Source organism: Peromyscus maniculatus, chromosome 13 (assembly GCF_049852395.1).
Source record: "Peromyscus maniculatus bairdii isolate BWxNUB_F1_BW_parent chromosome 13, HU_Pman_BW_mat_3.1, whole genome shotgun sequence".
NCBI lineage: Eukaryota > Metazoa > Chordata > Mammalia > Rodentia > Cricetidae > Peromyscus > Peromyscus maniculatus.
This window is the reverse complement of record NC_134864.1, coordinates 10,243,158-10,264,405: the sequence shown is the minus strand read 5'-3', so window position 1 is coordinate 10,264,405 and position 21,248 is coordinate 10,243,158. Positions and strand designations below refer to the sequence as shown.

The 21,248-nt window shown below is 45.8% G+C and overlaps 1 protein-coding gene across 16 annotated transcripts in view; it reads left to right on the top strand.

Annotated features, from left to right (window-relative positions):
* Nucleotides 1-21,248, top strand: part of Hdac4 (histone deacetylase 4) — a 262,371-nt gene that overhangs the window by 22,962 nt on the left and 218,161 nt on the right. For all 16 annotated transcript variants that reach the window (XM_042259861.2, XM_042259865.2, XM_042259864.2 and 13 more), the window contains exon 2: nt 9,433-9,670. In XM_042259861.2, the coding sequence (XP_042115795.1) occupies nt 9,649-9,670 (22 nt within the window). In that variant the 5' untranslated portion in view covers nt 9,433-9,648. The remainder of the gene's footprint in view (nt 1-9,432; nt 9,671-21,248) is intronic.

Sequence of the window (21,248 nt, the reverse complement as noted above, 5' to 3'; positions counted from 1 at the left end):
TCCTTCCCGTAAGGTGTGTTTCAAGGAGGAGGGATGGCCGGCTTCTTGTGCACATGGGTTGTAGGAAGGTAGTGACAAGAACTGCTGTCAGTGTGTATTTGCTAGCTAGAGAGCCAGGTAAAGAGGTGCACACCCATAGGCATGTGGGTATTGTTTGGACTTCTGTGACAAAAGATGGTCTTTGAGGAGCTGAGCCCCATCTTCCAACCTTTCATGGGGTTCAACCTATGTGAGAACGTGACAGCAGCCAGAAAGTATTTGGGTTGAACTTTCCAGTCATTGCCCTTGCCAGCCTTCTCATAGATGAGACAGCAGCTCTTCACTCACTCTCCCTTGTTGTGGTCCCACACTGCTCTCCAGGGTGTCCTAGGACTTGAGAACAGCACTCTCCGTTTACACATTTTATATTTGTGCCATTATCCAGTGCAAACCATGTATGTCTGCCCTCTTCTGCTTGGCATTGTAAAGTGTGATCTGTCTGTGACTGTGTGAAGATAGTTTTATTCTTGCTGTAGAGCATTCTATAATATGACCAGCGTCTGGAAGGTTTCTAGTTTTGGCCTATCACGGATAATGCTGGTATGTCCTTGTTTTTTTATTTTAACTTTTTAGCCAGTCTCATGTAGCCTTAGTCATTATGTGTGAGGGATGACTTGGAACTTCTGATCTTCTTGCTTCTGCCTCCACAGTGCTGGGATTACAGGTGTGCACCAGCACACTGGGTTTATAGAGTGTTGGAGACCAAGTCTGTGGCTTTGTTCGTGCTAGGCTAGCAGTCTGTCAACCGAGCCACATCCCCATTTCACTTCTCTGTCTTCATGGGCAGGACTAGAGAACAGGTTGTCTGGAGGGGCTTTAGTGGGGCATAGGATTTGTGCATACTGTGTTACTTCCTGTCACCCAGGGATTTGTTTCCTGGGTGTTTGGGCCCTTCATGCTCTCAGGGTTGAGTGTGAGAGCTCTGGTTATTACTATGTCCTCACCAGTACTTGGTGCTTCTTTGCTTAGGAAATGTAGACGTTTTGATGAGTTAGTCCTGCCCTGCTGTAGCTCTAGTTTTCATTTTCCTGTTGGCACAGATGCAGACACTGTGTATGTGTTGATTGTCTGCTTATAGACCTTGGTGAGGAGCTTGTTCTTACCGCTTGCCCATTCTTCCCCAAGCCCCTCACCCTTAAATTGGGGGTTGTCAGCTCTTCAGATTCATGAGGATCACTTGTGAGTTTTGGGTGTCAGTCTCTTGTTGAATGTTCTGTGGTAGGCTGCTTCGCCTGCTGTGTGGCTCTCTTCTCTTTCTTCTGCTGAGTCTGGATAAGTTGAAAATTTTCTTTTTATGGTCTGAGGAGATTTCTCTAACTATGAAAACACTGTTTTTTTGTGGTCTTTTGGACTAGGTCTGTAACCCATCTCCTGTGTTTATGATGGGTTGCTAGATGGGTCATGACCCAAGCATTATGTTTCAGAAAGACTGAATGAAACCTTGGGATTTAGGGTGAGCTCTTGGCTATTATCAGATGACCTTGCTTATATTGTGTTCATTCTAGAATATTATGTTCCTTGGCTTGTTTATAATAAATCAATATAATATAATTGAGAGTGTAAGTCTTCCAGGTCCTTTGTGTTTCTTTGTAAAGTTTAATATTAATTTGTCAATTTACAAAAAAATCTAATTTTAAAATTTTGGGGTTTATTTTGAGATAGGGTTTCTCTGTGTAAGAGCCCTGGCTGTCCTGGAACTTGCATTGTAGACCAGGTTGGCCTCGAACTCAGAGATCTGCCTGTCTCTGCCTTCCAAGTGCTGTGATTAAAGGAATGTACTACCACTGCCTGGCCTAATTTTTATTTAAAATTAAAAATTTATTAATTTTTATTATGATTGCATAGACTACCAGTTAATTGGGGAATGTCAATGTCTGAACCATTGTTAGGTCTTTAAATCCATATGCATAGAACAATGTTTTATTTATTTAAATCTTTTAATTTTGCTTATATGTATATTTATACTTTCCAATAAAGCTTATAAGCTTTACATCTTTTGATAAAATTAGCCCTTGCTATTTGCTGATAATCTGATGGTATCATAAATGTTTTCTCAGAGTTACTTTCTTTTTGTCCCTCCTGTGTGGAAACACTTAGGTCTATTGACCATCTTACTTTGCAATCTTAAGTTAATGTAGACATTTTAATAGCTCTTGACTGATTGATTGTTCTGGGTTTTCTGGGCATCAGGTGTACTGTGTGTGGATGGAGACACCCCCTTCCAGTTCTTTTTCATGGCTTATTGTTCTGGTGAGCATCTCAAGATTGCATCGCTTGGCAGCGGTGAGAGCGGCCTCCTGCTCTCCCTCCCTCCTGTGTTCTGTAATGACCTGCGTTCGTTACTCCATACTCTCTCTTGTCACTTCGTGCTCGATGGTGTCATTAACTCTCTGCTGCTCCTGCACCAGCCACTGGGTGTGGTAAGGGACAGAACATGCCCTCTTTGCTCACACCTCTTTTTGGTAGCTTCATAAAGATTTTTAAAAGAAATCCTCTTAAAGATTTACAGCTTCTGAGACTTTTGCTTATTGGAAGGTTTTTTGCTTCATGTGAAGTCAAGCCAACTAGGATTTCAGAATTTCCAAGTTGCAGGAGGGAGGAACCTAGGTAACTTAGCACACAAAGCTACAGTGCTACTTATTCTGTATGGAGTAGAAATACAGAAAGAGATGTCTTTGTAAAAGTTTGTGCCCAGTCTCAGATGGCACTTAGTGGGATGGCTACGCCTGTCACTGTTGTCCTGAAGGCACTTGTAAATCGGAATTACTCACCTTTTCTCTGGCTCTTACAGACATGGTCTTGTCATCTGTGTGGTGCCTGGAGCACTCTGGGCCAGCGGGCCTACACACTGTCTTCTGACTTCCCTTGGTCTGCTTCCCCATATCTGTGTCAAATGGCTTGCACATCGTTTCTGGACCTGGCTCATCAGTCTCCTCATTTCTAGGCATCCTTAGTCCTCTGCCTCTGCATCCAGATTTTTTTGTCTTTTTCTTTGGCTTATGGGTCCTGGCCCAGCCTGGCTCTGAAACAGTCTGCAGTGGCACTGGGGAGTGACTGTCTTTTGGCCAAGAAAGAACTCCAGAGGTTGATGTGTGACTTAATGGGAGGCAGAGTTTCCAGCTCTAGAGACCGTCTTCAGCCATCTTGTAATAGCAGCCTGTCATAGCAGCCTGTTCCAGACCCCAGCAGGTTCTGCCCTGATCAAGACTCCATAGGCTCTGCCTCTCTCATGGAAGGTGAAATCTTCTGAAACCTTCTTGCTGGTAACAGAGCTCTGAGAGGATGGCACTGAAGCTAGTTTTCATCATGCCTTTGGCAGTGCATTAACAAACATCATCAACAAAACCCACGGCAACAAACCCACAGTAGGTGATAGCTGAACCCACTTGCAACTATTTACAGTTCCATTTTGGGCATCTCAGTGTATGGAAAAGGAGATGTGGATGAAGTGAGAATGGCAGAGTGTTCATGATTGTTGAAGTTGGTGCCTTGGCTTCATTGTTCTATTTGCTTTGCTTTGTGTTGGCACCAGATTCCACAACATAAAAACTTGCCTTCAGCAAGAAAAGCCTATGTGGAAACTATGAGAATCTTCAATTTAAAATTACATTTATAGATACTTTTCTACTGAATTTGTATTTTATTTTTATTTATTTTTTGAGACAGGGTCTCACTATGTAGCTCAGGCTGACCTGGAACTGGCCATGCAGACTAGACTGGCTTTGAACTCAGAGATCTGTCTCCCTCTGCCTCCTAAGTGCTGAGATTGAAGGTGAGCACCACTAGGATCAGCCACATGTTTTTATTTCCTTACTCTTAGACCCGTCAGACTGGAAACCCCAAATGGAACATAACACCCTGGCATTAGAGCTTGCCCTCCTGGAGGCACAGCCCACTGTCCTGAAGTGATGCATGGACAGCTCTGGAAGGGGGGCTGCGTGGACACCAGAAGGCTGAGGACAGAAGCACAGTGTTGAGTACACAGTACCGTCTCCTCATGAGCCTGTTCATTGTGTGGAGGGCTTTTGAAACTCCTTATGAGTATAGGAGAACAAACCAAGAAACTGTATACTGTAGGAGCCAGGTTTCTCACTGTTGGAGAAAGGCGTTAAAAAAGAGGAAAGGGCAACTTCAGAAACATTGCAGTGGTTAGCTTGGGACCTCAGGGTCAGTACTAACTTGATGTAAACACATGCTTAACAAAAAAGATGGGCAACAAGTTCGGGAAGCATGAGCAGCTGACGTAATGGAGCTCCAGTGGACAGAGCTGAGGAAGTTGGTTACCCTGGATTGTTTGCATACTGCAAGGAAGAAAGAAATATTCAGCTGTCTCCACTAATGCTAGTGACCAAAAGCAAAGATAAGGGCTCCTTATCCTGCACTGAATGTGAGCTAACCTGTAGAAGAGGGGGAAGCCAAGTGCCACCGTCAGGTGGACCCCCGCCATGGCAACAGCTGCAGATGGGCCCCTTGATGAGTCTGGGACCCCGAAGATGTGACTTGCTATGTGTCTGCCCTCTTGATAATTGATATTTAGGTCTTTCAAAGCTCTTGTTAATTTTATGTAAGTCCTTGCCATAAAGTTGTCTATGATGCTATCTCGTTTGTTTTTTTTACTGTTTGTATGGTCTGTGTTCATCCCCTCTTCTTGATAGTGTGAATTTTCAGTTTTTATCGTCAGTCTGCCTAAAGCTTTGCCAGTCACATTCGTTTCCCCTGTCTTCCCTTCTGTGTTCCTGATGGGGCTCACTGTGTAGTACAGGCTTGAGTTCGCTGCCCTTCCTTCCTCATCCCCCCCAATGTCCGGGTCACAGGTGTGCCCCACTGTGCTTGGCCTTATTCTTCCTTTTTTTTCATTGACTGGATTTCTACTCTTTGTCTTCTTGTTTATTTGGAGTTTGTGTTGTTCCTGTCTAATTCTAAGTGAAGCCTGCCGTCACTGACTCAAGACTCTTTTCTAACACAGGGATTCAGTGTGGAGAATTTCCCCCTGGGCAGTTCATAGTTTGATGTCTTATGCTTCCATTTTCATTCATTGCAAAGTGCCTTCCAAATTCTTCATTCATGAAATGATTTGTTGTATACTTTGAGACTGGGTTCCATGTAGCCCAGCCCGCTCCCAGACTCTATGTAGTTGAGGATGACCTTGAACTACCGAGTCTCCTGCCTCCACTTTCCAAATGCTGAGATCACAGGTGTGTGGGGGAACTGAAATGCATCATGTAGTGTGCAAACATTTTTGGGATTTTAAGATATCTTTCTGTTTTTACTGATTTTTAAATTGATTCCATTAGTAAAATAAGTTTATGTGACTTGAGTCCTTTTAAACCGAATGGTACTTGTTTTATGGGTCTAAAGGTGTTCTGCCTCTGTTCCTGCTCTGTGTGTTAAAGGCCAGTGAAGAAAGTGCACCCCACTGCTTTTGTGTAGTATTGTGTAAACGTCACTGAGCCACCTTGAGGTGTGTTGTATGTATTCTAGCGTCCTGCTAGTTTTCTATCTGCTGTTGTAACAGTCCCCGAGAACAAGCATTGAGAGCCTCAGCTGTAATGGTAGATGTGCCAGTTTCCTTCATGCTTTTCTTAGTTTTGCATCTAGTGTAAAGTGTGGTTTTCATTTACTGTTCAACGTACTGGTCCCTCTGCCATTAGGAACTGGGCCTCTGCATCCTGTTGATAACTTGACCTAATGTTTGTTTTGTCTGATGCTGATGTCTCCTTACCAGCTTGCTCTTGGTTAGTGTTTGGGTATTAGTTACTTTTGCCATTGTTGTGACCAGATGTTTTTGAGAGATCCAAGGGAAAGGAGATGGACGTTGGCTTATGATTTCAGAGGGTTCAGTTGGTCAGTGGGGAGGGCGTGATAGAGCACAGCAGGTCAGGTCATGTGGGCTAGGAAGCAGAGGAAGGTGCTGGTGTTGGGCAGGCTTTTCCAGTTTCCTCTGTCATTCTCTGGATCTCTCCATCTACGGGATGGTGCTTCCTTTACTCAAGATGGCACTTAGTGCTCAGTTCCTCCTTCTAGAAGGGCCCTCATAGACACAGAGGGATTCCTCATCATCTCTTGGGGGATTCTAAGTGGAGTCAGTTGGACAGTGGTGCTTAACCTGCACGGTTGTGTGATAGCACTTTTCCCATCCTGTGACATCACAGTCAAGTTCAGCTCTGTGAAGGAACTTACTATGTAGTGTTGTCATCATTGCCATCGTGTGACTATTACACAGGCTAAGGTGACCACAGTGTCACATGGTGATCCTTTTTAATGTGACCACCGCTGTATTTGCAGTATGCAGTCTGTTACTGACTTGAATATTATTATGTACCTAGACTGAAAATGTGTTCTTGTAGGTAGCACATTGCTGAGTCTCTGTTGCTTGGGGAACACTGATGTTACAAAAATTGAATGACCTGTCTCTTGACCATTCCCAGTCCTACCTCATGGTGGTTCTTCCTATCTGGTACAAAGAATTACTCTCTTTAAAGTTGACAAGCTCCACCCCTTAGTGGAGTGTCTGGACAGTTTGACGAGGTTGCAGACACAGGTGTGAGTGGGCTCAGTTGTCCTTGATTCTCAGCCTCAGAAACATCTTCTCTTTATCCTTCTCTTTAAATTGTTGTTACTGTTTTTAAATCTGTTTTTAAATCTTAAAATTCTGCATTTATTAGACTTTTTGTTAGGACTATTTAAGTGTCTTTTTTTTTAAACTGTGATAATGTTTTCATTATACATTTTTGTAGTGTATTGGTTATGAACCTCATTCTTCTTCTAAGCCCTAGTATTTCTAGTGTTCAGTTTTTGCCAAGTATGAGTCCTCCCAGAACTTATGTATTGTGTCCCAATAGAAACTCTGGGGTTTTATTAGAAGGGGCCCCTCCCCATCAGTGGTGCTTAGAGAGCTTGCTAGAAGCCTTGGGTGGGAGCTATGATCCTGGGAAGCTGACCAATCCTACAGGAAGGGCAAGGTGGGCTTGGGTGGTGCTCTGGTCTGGAGGGGCTGTTCTTTGAGGATAAACCACAGTCCTCATGTGGGGCCCGGCAACAAGGTGTTCCAGATTACCTAAGAACACAGCTCAGAACATGATTCCTGTCTTAGTCAGAGAAAGCTTTTTTGAAGTTTGGTTAGACATGGCTCAAGAAATGAGGGCGTGTGGGGTGGGGGTGGGGTGACTAGGAAGAGGATCAGGCCAAATAAAAGTACTCAAGGGAAGTAGTGGAGAACAATGTTTAAAGCTTACTTAAATGGCATCATGACCACAATGAAGAAAGCTGATACTGTGGAAGATCTCAGCAGTCATGTGCAGAATGTACCAGAGAGGCCGCCTGGGAATGCAGAATAAACAACAGATGTGTCTGAGGCAAGAGGGGTGGGATCTGTGGAGAGAGTCCAGCAGCAGTATAGAATCTCTCAAGAAGCCAGAATGAGTTGAATAAAAATAATCAAGGGTGACTGAGCATTTTCCAGAGCAGGAAGATGGAAATGTATTCAAAGGGTCTTGCTGTGAGCAAAACGAATCAAGAGACACTTAGCGGTACACCGTCTGACAGTATTTTTAAATTTCCAGACTAAAGAAAAGACATGGTAGCATGTAGGCAGAAGAAAATGACATCAGCAATACCCAGCCCTAAAAGTTATATAGAGATAGGAACTCGGGGGTAGCTGGGCTTAGGATATTCCATGGTACCAAGGAAACAGTGTTACTGGATGGATGGATGGTTGTGATCTGAGACTTTTATACCCTAGTCAAGACGTGTCTTTGTGCAGGATGGATGCAAAATTGCCTAGAGTCACAGGGTTTGCAGAATTGTGGTGCCTGCTTCCCTTTAAAGAAGTGGTATCCTGACTGAGAGGAGTAAAAGTTCTAAACCCATGGGTAAAAGTCATGGTGCTGTTGGGTACAGGTCAGGTGTCATAAAGATAAGGGACACATAGCTGTAGGCAATAGTGTAAAGCTGGAAACCACCTTGAATAGCCTGCATTTAGAGATAGTCCTTGACATGATGAGCTGATTAGCTTCAAGCAGCTGGGGAAAATACTTGACTTGCTTAATAAAAGGATTCATAAGCCAGGCATGGTATTGAATGCTTTTAATTCTAGCACTTGAGAGGCAGAGGAAGGCCAATTTCCTTGAGTTCAGGGCCAGCCTGGTCTATATAATGAGACACTCTCCAAAAAAAAAAAAAGGATTAATCACTTTTTTTTTGGTTTTTCGAGACAGGGTTTCTCTGTGTAGCTTTGCGCCTTCCTGGAACTCACTCTGTAGCCCAGGCTGGCCTCAAACTCACAGAGATCCACCTGGCTCTGCCTCCCAAGTGCTGGGATTAAAGGTGTGCGCCACCACCGCCCGGCCATCACATTCTTAAAGAAATAGTTATAGACAGATGGCTCAGTAGGTACTGGAGCCAGAATCAGTCAGGTAGTCTTGGGTTGACATTCATTGGCTTGTCTCTGAAGTGTGACTGGGTTGTAGAAGAGTCTGGTCAGGGGGAGAATCTACTAAATTCAGGACTTTTGACAGTGCCCTAAAACCTATTTTTTTCAAACCCTCCCAAGCATTTACCAAGTGGTGTAGAGTGACCTGGGAAAGTGGCAACTGGGGACTAGGATGCTATCTGGGCAGTGGTTCCTATGGGCAAAAGGCTGAGAAAGATAAGTCCAGCAGGAAGGGTCTGAGTGTGTATGTTACTTAGCACCTGCCTCTGGGGAGAGGCTACCCCAGGTACCCTGAAGATACTCTTCTGCCTGGCCATGCATTCCTTATAAACCTGGGAAAATGTAGTTATAAAGACGAGCACAAGGGAGATAACTTAAGGAATTTGAACTAAATTTTATGGTAGCAGCGTGTGCAGAGAAGTCTGGATGGGTACTTGTCAATGGAAAGGCAAGGTGGGCATTTTCCCTGTGCAGCTTGAAATATATGTGTATCAGTGTAAGGTTCTATACTACTTCCTCCCAATAGCCTGATGGTGGGGAAGTTTCTGGAAGGGTGGTTGATATCTCTAGATAAGACTTTCAGCTGAGGTTGATTTTGGCCTCCCTGAGACATTTTTGGTTGTCATAATTGGCTGATGCTACTGGCATCTGGTGGGCGGAGGTCAGGAATACTGCTGGGTTTCTGTCATGAGTGTAACAGCTCCCCAGCCCAGCCAACTGTGTAGCTATTCTATGATGTCAGCGGTGATGAAGAACATGGCTCACCAATGTGTTTTGCTCACATGTGATTTTTGACAAACCTCAGTTCATGCTGATAGAAATGGTATAGTGTGAATTGCTTTTTCCACTTCCTGGGTTTATAAAAAAGAAAAGAGTGAAACCTATTTCCTGAGTTAGGTGGTGGTGTCCAGATTCAGTGTTCACATCCCAACTGAGGGCTCCTTTCTTCTCTGACCATGCAGGTTCATCTCTGCAAGGCCAGGTGACAACTTCTGCTCTTCTTGTGGATTACTTGGTTTACAAGACCCTGCCAGTGAGACTTCGAGTTTACGCAGCTGGGACCCGAGCCGCCTCAGTTTTTACTTGCATGTGCTGGTGGAAGTTTGGAGCTGGTTGGAGCTACTGTTTACGTGGACATTTTGAGCCATTTTGAACTTAAGGCGCTGACACTGCTAGCAATGAGCTCCCAAAGCCACCCAGGTAAGGCCTGCATCTTTGGTTCCTAGTGCTCCTCTTTACAGATGTGTTGCTGCTGCCGCTGCAGCCTGCTTGTTCCGTTTCAGAGTGTGCTTTCCAGGGGCAGTGCTGTTGGTTTGCAGCCTCATCAAGGCTCAGTAACTGGGGGTTCTTGTCTTTGGGCTCAAGAGGCTGATGTAGACCTCCTGGAGAGTCAGAGGATGCCCTGGCTTTGCATGCCTACTTTAATGGAAGACAGTGTCCTTGATGCCAGAATAAAGAATTGTGTTTGAGTAGGTGATGGATAAATACCAGCAGGTAGCTTGCATAGTGAGATTCTTGTCAGGGCAAGTGAGGGGCAGTGCTGCTGTGATGACCCTAGGTGAGGTGAGCCTTGGTTCCACACAACCAATCCAGTGTCTTAGTTTGCTTTCTTTGGTGCCATATTAAACATTTCAGGAGCCTTTCTGATTCTCACTAGCCCTAGATGCATTTGGGAATGCTGGGACAAGGACTAGTCTAAGGTCAAGGAGCTGGAAGGGCAGAACAGAATCAGAAACTGCATGCTTGGGTCTTAACAAATAAGTATGGGACTTGGACTTAGAAAGTAGCAAATCGTGAACCATGATAAATGTAGAGAGCCCTGCCTGACCTCCTGCGGAACTTTCACCTGCCCTTGGCTACTTCTAGTTCACCGTGTAGTCTCTGGAGCTTTAGATGTCAGTGTCTGTCTTGGGTACACACAGGAGGCTGCCTGAGGCCCTGTCAGCCTGCCTCTGAGCCTGCTCTTGGGTAGAGGCAGAGGCTTAGGGTCTAGACCCTTTCCTCCAGGACTGCCGAGAGCAGAATGGTTACACATACTTCTTTGGGGCATCATCGCTTTGTCTGAGAACTTCAGAGGGCAGGGTTCCAGGCTTTATTTAAGTAGGAGGGTTTTATTGATTCAGTTGTTCATGTATTGATTGTTCTGAAGAAATTGTTTATGGTGATTGTAGGAAAAAGTTAAGCTGTGTATACTGAAATGTGTACAGCAGATATTGGTATTTAGGTATGCCTCCTGCTCTGCAGTGAGATGGAGGTTTATATCTTCCCTGTGTATGAGCATGTAGTGAAATGTGTCCACAGTTGTATGCGAGGTAGTATGTTAGATGTTTTTACATGTTAGTGTATTGTGAAATCCTTGATGTCAGTGTGCACATAAACCTAACATTCTTCTGACAGTTTGTGATGGGTCTTTATGTGGTTATGGCAGTATTCATGGTAGCCCCAAGTTGACATCACACAATTACTGTGAATATATTATGTACAGTATCGTAAGTATCTCCACTGGATAACTTCTGAAAAGCTGAAGCTGGGTCGGCAGACATACAGGTTTAAAATGTCTTAAGGATGACTGAAATTGCTCTAGAATGTTGTCTAGCTGAACTTCCTAATCGCGGTGTGTAAGGAGGTGTAGTTTCCTACCGTAACCCCTCTGGCACTGGGCAGATTCAGTCTGTTTGATTTCTGCTAGCATGCTGAAGAAAATAACTACATTTTCTTTGCTGTTTAAATGGGGTACATACTATGTGACCTGATATACAATCAGATCTTGGACACACTACCCAGGCATTTGAGGAAAAGTGTGCTCTTGTTACCCTGTTGTTGATCTAAAGAAGTTTGCAAGTATATCATAGTACTGTGTTTAAAATTTTCTCATACATATGCATGACCTAGTTGTGTACAAGAATATTTGTACATTCTCCCTAAATGTTACCTATATCTATTAACTCAATTGAGTTTTAAGCCAGGATGGCCTCTACTCTTTGTTTCTTGATTTCTGAGAAAAGTAAAATGTTCTATTGCAGTTACATTTTTGGAATAGTCTTTTAACATTATTAATCATTTTTCTCTATATATTTCAGTGTTTTCCCCCAGCGCTTAATTAAAAATTAATGACTATTCTTTTGATTAATGAGCTCTCTTACCAGAGTACAGTGTTTATTTTGTTCTGTAAAATACTCTCCTGTTTTTGGCTAATGGATCTTGCCCCATCTATTTACCTCCGACTTTTCCCAGCCACCTTCTTCAAGCCTTAACCTCAGAAATGGGGTCAGCTGGACTCTGGCTTTCTCCTTCAGAGAGTCTTTGCCCTTTGTGTGGGGAATTTTACCCATCAATGTTCCTCCCTCCCCTCCCTCCCCCCTCCCTCCCTCCCTCCCTCCCTCCCTCCCTCCCTTCCCCCCTCCCTCCGTTGGGGATCAAATTTGGGGCCTCTTGCAAGTCAGGCAAGTGCTCAACCACTGAGCTACCCCTCTGCTTGTTCCTCTAGCCTTGGGTTTCTAGGTGGCTCTTCCCCTTGCGTCAAGTTGTGTGTGCCTCTGTGTCTTGCAGTGGGTCAGATAGAGCTGCCTCGTGCTGAGACCATTCTTTTCCTCAGAATGCTTGCATGTCTGGGGCTGGGCTGTTTGTTCAGGGCTTGGAGCTTGCTGAGACTCCTGCCTCTCTAGCCCTCTGGTCTTCTGCAGATTATTTTCTGCAGCCATCTAACAGGTGCCCTTCACATGGCTCATCACAGCCCTGAATGGCCAAGAAGGGAGCTGGCTCTGTGCCTGGGCCAGAGGTCCTTACTGGTGACACATACTGGCCTCTTGGCCCTGTAGTTTCAGGTGTGAGTCTTCTGGGCCTTTGTCATTGTGAGGCATTGCCTTTGAATCCTTTCACAGTTTATTTGTATTTTGAATTTAGTGGATTTCGGGAAGAAAGAGAATCAATAGTCAATTACCTAATCCATTGATTTTTTAATATTGGGGAGTTTTAATATTGGGAATTGAGGCTGAAGCCCTGCATAGGTTAATTACAGCCTCTTACACAGAGCTCCCCAGCCTTTAGTTTGCTGTCTGGAACAGGAAACTTCTGACTGTGCTGGGACAAAGCTAGGGAACCAGGATAGTCATGCTGGTCCTTGTCACTGTCTCATAGTTGTCTATCTCCCTTTTTCTGTGACCCCAGTGTCTTCTCTCTGGTCCCATGCCCTGGCCTGCCTGGCTCACTCCTGGCTGCTCCTGTGTGGCCTGGCGCATGCTGGTGGCACATTAGGCCCTGGTGGAGTCCTGTGGCCTTTGGGTCCTCTCTCACATTGGCAGGGCAGCTTGGCTTTGGCCTGGTGATGAAGTGGCCTTTTTTATTTGCTGTGTATAACTCCTCTCTCCTGTTTTCCTTTAAACTCCCTGTGGTGCTGGGTGAGGCCTGCGTTATGATTTTATTGCTGTTCTTTCTGGACTTTGCTAGAGCCAGGCCCTGGTTCTCTGACGTAAAAGCCGCCTAGCTGTTGGGATTTATTGCTCTAAATAACTGTTTCCAGTGCTGTGAGCAGCCTGAGGAAAGGGCTTGGGTTGGTTCAGTTTGTGAAGACTTCGTGGAAGGAGGTTCTGAATGGTGCTGCTGGTCTCATCCTGCACTGAAGCCCTCACTGTTGGGATATGCCCAGGCAGGCTGTGGTGAACTCAGCTCTTAGACCTCTGACTGTGAGGCAGGTCTCCTGTAAATAGCGGTGTGAGGACTGATGTGCCTGAGGTCCCCTGGAAGAACAAGCAGCCATTCTTTATTTCCTGTCCATTTCCCTTCCATAATTGCTCGTCTCTTTCTGCATGTTAAAGTGCACCTAGATATTGGTAACTGGCTGGTTACCAGGAAACCCAGGCATTGTCATCTGATCATCCACTCATTCAGTTTTGATACTACCCTGTGTCTATAGTGTATTTGAACTTCCTTGTTTGAAGGTCTCTGCTTAGAGAAAGTAGGTATCCGCTAGGAGCCATCCATGGTGACCTAGCTGATGGCCTCAGATAGGAAGCCTTCTTTCTGTTTTCCTATCTCTCCTTAGGTCTTAGTGAAAGGCCTGGCCAGTGTCGGGTTACACATAAAGTTAAACCATTTTGAGGGAAGCATGTGTAATCCAAGATCACTGCTTTAATTTGGTCCATTTTGTAGTTTAATAATGTTCTGTTGGTCTGAAACAATACATGGGAGGAGCTGAAGACTGTGTCAACACAACATAATGACAGTCTCCAAAAAGAGGCTCTCTGCCCTTGGCCTGGACTGAGCTGAGATCCTGAGGTTCCTTCCATCTCTGTGCTCTAGTCCTCACCTTTGTTTTTTGTTTGTTTGTTTGTTTGTTGTTCTAAAGACAGGGTCTCACTGTATAGCCCTGGTTGGCCTGGAATTCACTATGTAGACCAGGCTGTCCTTGAACTCACAGGGATTCTCTTGTTTATTGCCTCTGAGTGCTGGGATTAAAGGTGCATGCTTGGTCCTAGCCTTCATTTGTATGATCTTGAGTCTTATTTATTTCAACCAGTTTGTCCGCCTAGGTTATTATATAGTAATTAAGAAATTAAATGGTAATATGTTTGTATCATAAAGGAACATTTTTTTTTTTTTTTGTAGCTTTTACATGGTGCTCTGCAGTGTATATGTTTCAGGGATACTGCACAGTAGGGTAGAGAATAAATTTTGTGGACTGTGGTGCATACAGATGTGATTCTGGGCAGCTAGTAGCAGGTAAGTTGCAGACTCTGAGTGAGGCCTGGTGTAAGAGACCACCATGTGTAGTTGAAGTTTTCCTGTGTCTACCTGGCTCCTACATCTTTGCATTTCTGCAGCCGCTCAGACCCAAATAAACACATACAGGCTAATATTAATTAAAACTGCTTGGCCATTAGCTCAGGCCTACCACTAACTAGCTCTTACACTTAAACTCAGCCCATTTCTGTTAATTTAGATGTTGCCATGTATTCTGAGGCTTTATCTGTGTGCCTGTTACATGCTGCTCCCTGGACGGTGGGCTGGTGTCTCCTCCTCAGCCTTCTTCTTCCCACAACCATAGACCATGGCTGATGTCAGTAGGTCTGCAGGACAGGTATATAGGCAGTTAGGGGAGCCAGCCAGCAGGAGGTCTAGGAGTGTAAGCGAGGGGATAGCCTCAGGTAGCATAGTCAGCCAGAGAGGAGCAGCTTCATACAGATCTGGGAGGGAACAGGAGGGGCACCAGGAGGTGGCCACTCTGAGGGTTTGGACAGTGGGGAACAGGACTGAGCTGGCTAGGGTCATGGAGAAGTGACCATTTCTTCTGTGCATGCATCCGGGTCTCTGGAGAAGGATGTGAGATGCCTCAGGCAGTGGACCTGAGTTGGGTGGGGGTGTGTTAATCCTGAGAGTGCTTCAGCGTGCTTTCTGAAGGAAAGGCTTCCAGAATGCTTCGTGTACATCTTGCTGCCTCCTGCCCGGCTCCTAGCACATGCATCTCGCTGGCATCTTCCCAGCCGCCACCCGGCAGTGTGCAGCTCTCAAGTTGTCGCCACCCTGGCTTCTCCATGCTGTGATTATCTGGGATCTTAATCAGTCAAGATTTGTTCTGGAAATCATGGAGACATAAGGACTTATTTTTCAACCTATTTTTTTTCAACATTTTTTCAACTCAAATTGTGTTTTGTCTTTTAAAAATCACGAATACTCTGTCACTAGGAAGAGCTCAGAATATTCGCTGTCAATGGTGTGCTGATGGTTTGTTTTGGCAATTTTCTGAAAATTCTTACACAGTTTGGGGAACATTTGCATTTGTGTCCTTCTTTCAAAGCCCCCATTGTAGAAATGCAAATTTCTGAGTTCTGAGATGCTGAATGTTAGATGATTAATGATATTGAAATTTAAGAATGAACTCCTGGTATGTATTTGACACAGAAAACTCAATACTTGAATCATTAGGAACCATTGAGCACAGCTTGGTGCTGGAACAGAAAGGCCATAATTGCAGCGCCCGGCAGTGGGGGCAGGTCGTACGTGGACAGGTGTGCAGATGCATGCCGCCTCCAGAGCTGGTCTATGCAAGGCCGAGAGCTGCTCCAACTGAAGAACTGGCTCTGTTTAACTGTAGGTGTTTAAAACTTATAGTGATCATAAATCAGCATTGATTACTTGCTTACTCCAAGTCAAACACCGCTGTGCTTTTAAAGGACCAGAATGAATAGCAAGTTCGTTCTGAATTGTGCTTTCCAGTTATTACATTTATGTGGCGTGATAACCTTGTGAAGTGAGCTGGAACGCCATCATTCCATTGTGTGGGTGAGGAAACCAGTATTGCCCGCCATCAAATAACTGCCTAGGTTGAGGTTGGACAGTGCTTTGGAGGCCAGCTAGGAACTGGAATCTGTGACCAACACATGCTTCTCTGTGGGCAGCATAATTCTGGGTGCTTTGGGCCCATATAAGTCTAGTCATCTTCTCTACATGTGTGGGACTTCCAGGCCAGGCAGGAGGGGTAGCAAGCACTTCTGGGATGGAATGATTCTTGCCATGAGAGGGGATAGGCAGATCATAGATGCTTCCAGAAGTGCTCTATACATTTGAAGATGTTCCCCCAGAAGAGCTGCACTGGCTGAGTCTGAAGAGCAGGGCATGATGCTTGCTGCCTAAGGTACCTGGCCTGTAGAGACAAGGCTCAGGATGGAGGGAGAGAGTTGGCCTTGCTGTTGTAGTCTTTGTGGCCATGATCTCATCATGTCTAGCTGCAGAGGCTCTGACCCTGCCCTTTGTTGCCCTCTCCTGCTACACACAGTGTTACCATGGGTCTTGGCTATCCTAGTTCAGCCTTCCTGGGCCCTCTGGTTTTTGCACCGTGTGCACTGCATGTGAGGTATGTTTCAAACCTTCTCTGAACTCCCTTTGCTGGTCGTGGAAAGCTGAGTTGAAAGAACCGAGTGAACCATGTTAATTTGGAAATTTGGGTGAAACTTAGTGCTTCTCCTCAGCACCTCTCTGCTTCCTTCCTGAGAACATAAAAATGGACAGCTGAGGGACACTGTAATGATGAAAACAAATGAAGTGAGGTGGCAGGCTCACCCTTTTCTGTCATCAAGTACTCTGAGCAGCTCAGGATCTCCCCCGAAGCACTGCTCAGCATTTCATCTATTCCTAACTCTTGCTGTTACTGTGTACTTAGAAAAGAAGTCATGAAGCTTATCTATAGGTAACATTTGTGTGTTTTAAAAGTCAGATCTATGGCTAATTGTGAAGAGCTAAGAAGCTGGTTAAGTATCTTGGTGTTCTTATTTAGTGGTCATTACAGGATGAATTGGTTCTCTGCATTCAGTGACATTCTCACAAGACCTGAATCAGCTCTCGACTGTATTCCCTTTAGATAGTGGGGTTGGTTGTTATCCAGGCATGCTGGCCCTTGATGACTGAGATTGGGATGGGCAGGTATGTGTTCATGTATGTGTGTGTGTGTGTGTGTGTGTGTGTGTGTGTGTGTGTGTACATGCTTTTGTGTGCATATGGAGGCCAGAGGTCAACCTCAGGCCTCAGGTGTCATTCTCAGGAGCTGCTCACCTTGTTTTTTGAGACAGTCTCTCACTGAGGCCTGGGACTTGCTGGTAAAGGGTAAGCTGGCTGGCCAGGGAGCCCCAGGGAGCCCCAGGGAGCCCCAGGGAGCCCCCTGTCTTCACTTTCCCAGCGCCAGGATTGCAGATACGCCACTGTGCCCAGCTTTTTACATGGGTATGGAGATTGAAGTAGCAAAGACTTGACTGACTGAGCTCTTCTCCACCCCCAACCCCCCACCCCCACTAAATTCCAGACTTTCGGAACAGTTTTTAGAAGACTGCTCCTTGTATTCCGGTTGTTTAGTTTCTGTGTCTCTGTTCCTTTCTGCTGCTGTGATAAAAACCCCTTTGGTCATATGCCTTAAAGTCTACAGAAATTGATGGTGTGTTTCTGGAGGCTGAAAGGCTAAGATCAGGATGCCAGTGACTGTCTGGTGAGGGCTTCCCTGGCCTCTGCATGGTCCCACCCTACTGCATTCTTTTGTGCCAAGAGCCCCTCCCTATTGAAGGGCCCTCAGTACACTCTGGGTGTTGTCCTCACACTTCATCTCCTCCCCGTGGCCTCACTTCTTAATGCTGCTACACTGGGTGGGGAACACCAACATTTAGGCCTTTGCAGAAGGTGTTAAAGCTCCCACTGGAAGAGCTGCAGGCTCCATTTGATTAGTTTGCACTCACAGCTGGCGTGCTCTTCTTGCATTCTCCTAGGAGATCTCTGGGAGAAAGTGGACTTTAATTAGAGCCCTGTTTCTCAGTGGCTTGTTGACTCAAAAGACCCCACTATCGCCCGGATTGGTGTTCCGAGAAAACTGAGGTTACAGATTCTAATGCATGCAGTCTTAAGAGCAGGCTAGGCTGCTTTTAGTGGAAGCCCCTCCCTCCCACATCTAGCCAGCAGCCTTATGCAGAATTTTTGATGCTCCTTATTTTTGTCTTCACATGGAGCCAGTCCATAATAAGGACTGACTGATTCTTCAGGCCCAGGCCTTTCTCCCAGACTGATGCAGTGTGCAGACCTGTCCGTACACTGTGCCTTACTGCTTGCAGCTGCGGGCTCCCTATGACTGGGCAAGGGAAGTGGCCACCTTATCCTGTATCCCTCTTTCTGGTCTGGTCAGTGATGGTGTTTTTTTTTTTTTTTTGTTTTTGGTTTTTTTTTTTAAAAATTAAGACAAAAATAGATTTATTGATCATTTCATATGTATGGATGTTTTGTCTGTGTGTATGTCTATGTATCATATTCATGCAGTGCCCACAGAGGCCAGAAGAGGGTGTTGGATTCCCTGGAACTGGAGTTACACAGCCACCATATGTGTACTAGGATTGGAACTCAGAACCTCTGAAAGAATAAGCAAGGACTCTTAACCACTGAGTCATCTGTCCAGGCCCAGTGCTCTGCTCTGGTTCTATTGAAAGGGCTAGGGAGACAGAATCCGTCTTTCTTATAAACTGGGCATTGAGAGTGTTTAGAAAGTTTGAGGTAGTGCCTGGGGAAACTGGATGCAAGGAATGCCAGCATTTCCCTCAGGCAGCTTTGGTGTAACCTGGAGCCATGATGCAGAGTTCTCTTCAGACTGTGTCTGGTGCTGTGTGGGGGGACACTTGAGCCCCAGGCAGTCATCTTAGTAGTGTGATGATAGAAAGTAGGAGGTTAAGGTCCCCTGGAAAGCCTGCATGGGCATCGACAGTGAGCCAGGGTCTGAATATGGAAGCTGAGAAGGGAACCAGAACTTCAGTGACTTTTGTCTCCCTCTTGCAGCATCAGGGCAGGTAGCAGGGGGGCTGCCTCAGAGCGGAGGCACTCAGCCAAGGATCATGGACCACAAGGCACAGATGTCCTCATCTGTGGGCCTTCCTCTGGGAATCCTGTGTCTGCAAAAGACGTTCTCATCTAGGAAAGTGGTTCTTTTCTAAATGAGTGTCGGTGACACTGTCCTCTGTAGACAGTTGAGGGAATGTATTTGTGTCCCCCTTCAGGCAGTTACCACAGTCAGTATGGTAGCCGTGCACCCCTTCCCGCCCCCCCAGCACCATTGCTGGGGCTGGAGCTGGGGCTGTTGGGGCTTGGCATGCTTCATACCCACCATGGCTTCAATGCCCCATGATGCTACATGAAATATAGCCTATGGGAAATGCACCTGCTGGGCTTTAGGTGGCAGGCTGGGCTTTCTTTTGCAGTGTCCCCCTTGTGGCTCCTTTCTAGCCTCTGGAAGTAGTCCAGTTTTTCATCCACCCTCCTGTCTTCCTGGGATTGGCTCTCTTCTGTCTACTCAGTCATGTGTAGCATCTTGTAAATATCTCATGGTGGAAGGGAAGGTCAGGTAGGTCATGTCCAATTGCAGGCAGTAGCTGACTCAGTTCAACTGAGGTTCATGGACTGGTTATCATGTATTGGCATGAGAATGCAACCAGTGACTACTGCCTTGAGCTGGGGGACCACAGGCCTTGAACCTGGTGGTCTGAGGGCTTGCTGGGGCTGTCCTGCGGAGAGGGAATAGTTTGATTTTCCTTCAAGCTTGTGTAATTGATAGAAGCTGGGAGCCTGGCAGGTGGGTGATCTGTGCTGTCTCCCTGCAAAGGTGTTTACCAGGCAGTAAGGAGTTGGGTAGTTAACACCCAGACATCCTTACAGTAGGAGGGCTTTGCTTGGGTAGGCGTGGACAGGCAGTTCGAAGTATTTGAATTAGCATATTCATTTTGGTTTATTTTTGTTAATGTTATTGTTTGTTTGTTGCAGGCTGGCCTGAAACTTACCATATAGCCCAGACTAGTCTTGTATTCAAGATCCTCTTGCCTCAGTCACTGAGTGCTGCTCAGTCACAGAGTCCTAGGGTTACAGGCATGCACTGGGAAGTCCGTTCAGCTTGAGACACTACTTAAACTTATTTATGATGATAATATCTTCACCATTGCTTTCTGTACAGTCAAGTTCTACATTTTCTAGTTTTAGACCTTTTATAATTTTCACCAGTCACTGTTAAATTTCAGGTACCTTCTCATAGCTTGTGTGAATACCTTCAAAATGAGTTTGATACATGTCTGGCAGAAAAAAAAATTCTGCCACTGGGAAACTAACCTGAGCTCCTGATAGATCTCAGCACTGGGCAGGAGCTTCAGGCCCATGCTAGGTCCCTGTTGATGGTGCTGCACAGTTTTCCTCCTGCCTGAGTGAGGGCTTTGAAATGTTGGTGATGGCTGCGTTTGAAATGTTGGTGCTCACAGAGACTTCAGGATCAGCAGAGGTCAGAGCTTATTGAATACTATGGCCTCTGTTGGTTCTAAACAGTGTCTCGGTCCCCAGGAGTCCCAAGGTCACTGCAGTAGACTTAGGGATGCACCTTAGAAAAATATCAGAACTTAAATTTGTCCTGTTTTATGTAGTCAACATAGAACATTTGTCATTAACTTTTAGACTTAAAATAGCTACTGTGAATAAATGTGAATTTATTGTGTTGTTTTATATCCATGAGTCCTGGGCAGTGGTCAGTCTGAACCACAGAGGTTACTGCACTGTTGCAGAGGTGAATAAAGGGATGCTACCAGGCTGTGTAGAGGAAGCCATGGAGGCCATGAAGAGGAAGTTCGTTGGCCTATGGGAGTATGGCATGTTTGGGCTGCCTGAGAGGAGCACTGGGAGGCGTCCGAAGCAGTGTGTTTCTAAGCCTTAGATGAGGCATGGCTCATGCCAGCCCAGAGCAGTTTTCACCCTGCCCTTCTCAGACCCTTGTCTCTTCTTTTATGAGCAGTCTCAGTGCCAGGCCAGGAGGTGGCCTGCATTGTACCATTGCCAGACAGGGCCTCCTGGCAGTGTATGTGGCCTGGCCTTCCTTGGGAGTCTCCCCCCTGTTCCTTTTCTTTGTCCCTGCTGAAGGTGAAGCAATGTGCAGAAACAGGCTAGTGCTGCTCGCCTCATTTGTAGCTTGTCCCAGTCTGGCCTGGGTCCAGTCAGCACTGCATGTATTCCACAGGGGCCTGGCCTGCAGACCTCAGCGGAAGCCCGTTGTCTTGTCTGCTCCTCTGTTCCTGGAAAGCCTTGCCACACACAGCCAGGGCCACTCTGGGTGCATCCGGCCTCCGCTGTTGCCGTTTGTTTGGGAGCTATTGGCTCTGGTCAGATATGTGGATGTGCTGTTAATTTGTCCTCAGTTTTGGAAGGAAGTTGGTGGCTCAGAAGAAAGGAAGAGCCACAAAATGTCAAACGCAGCAGCGGCCGTCTGACGTGGCTACTAATCACCACAATA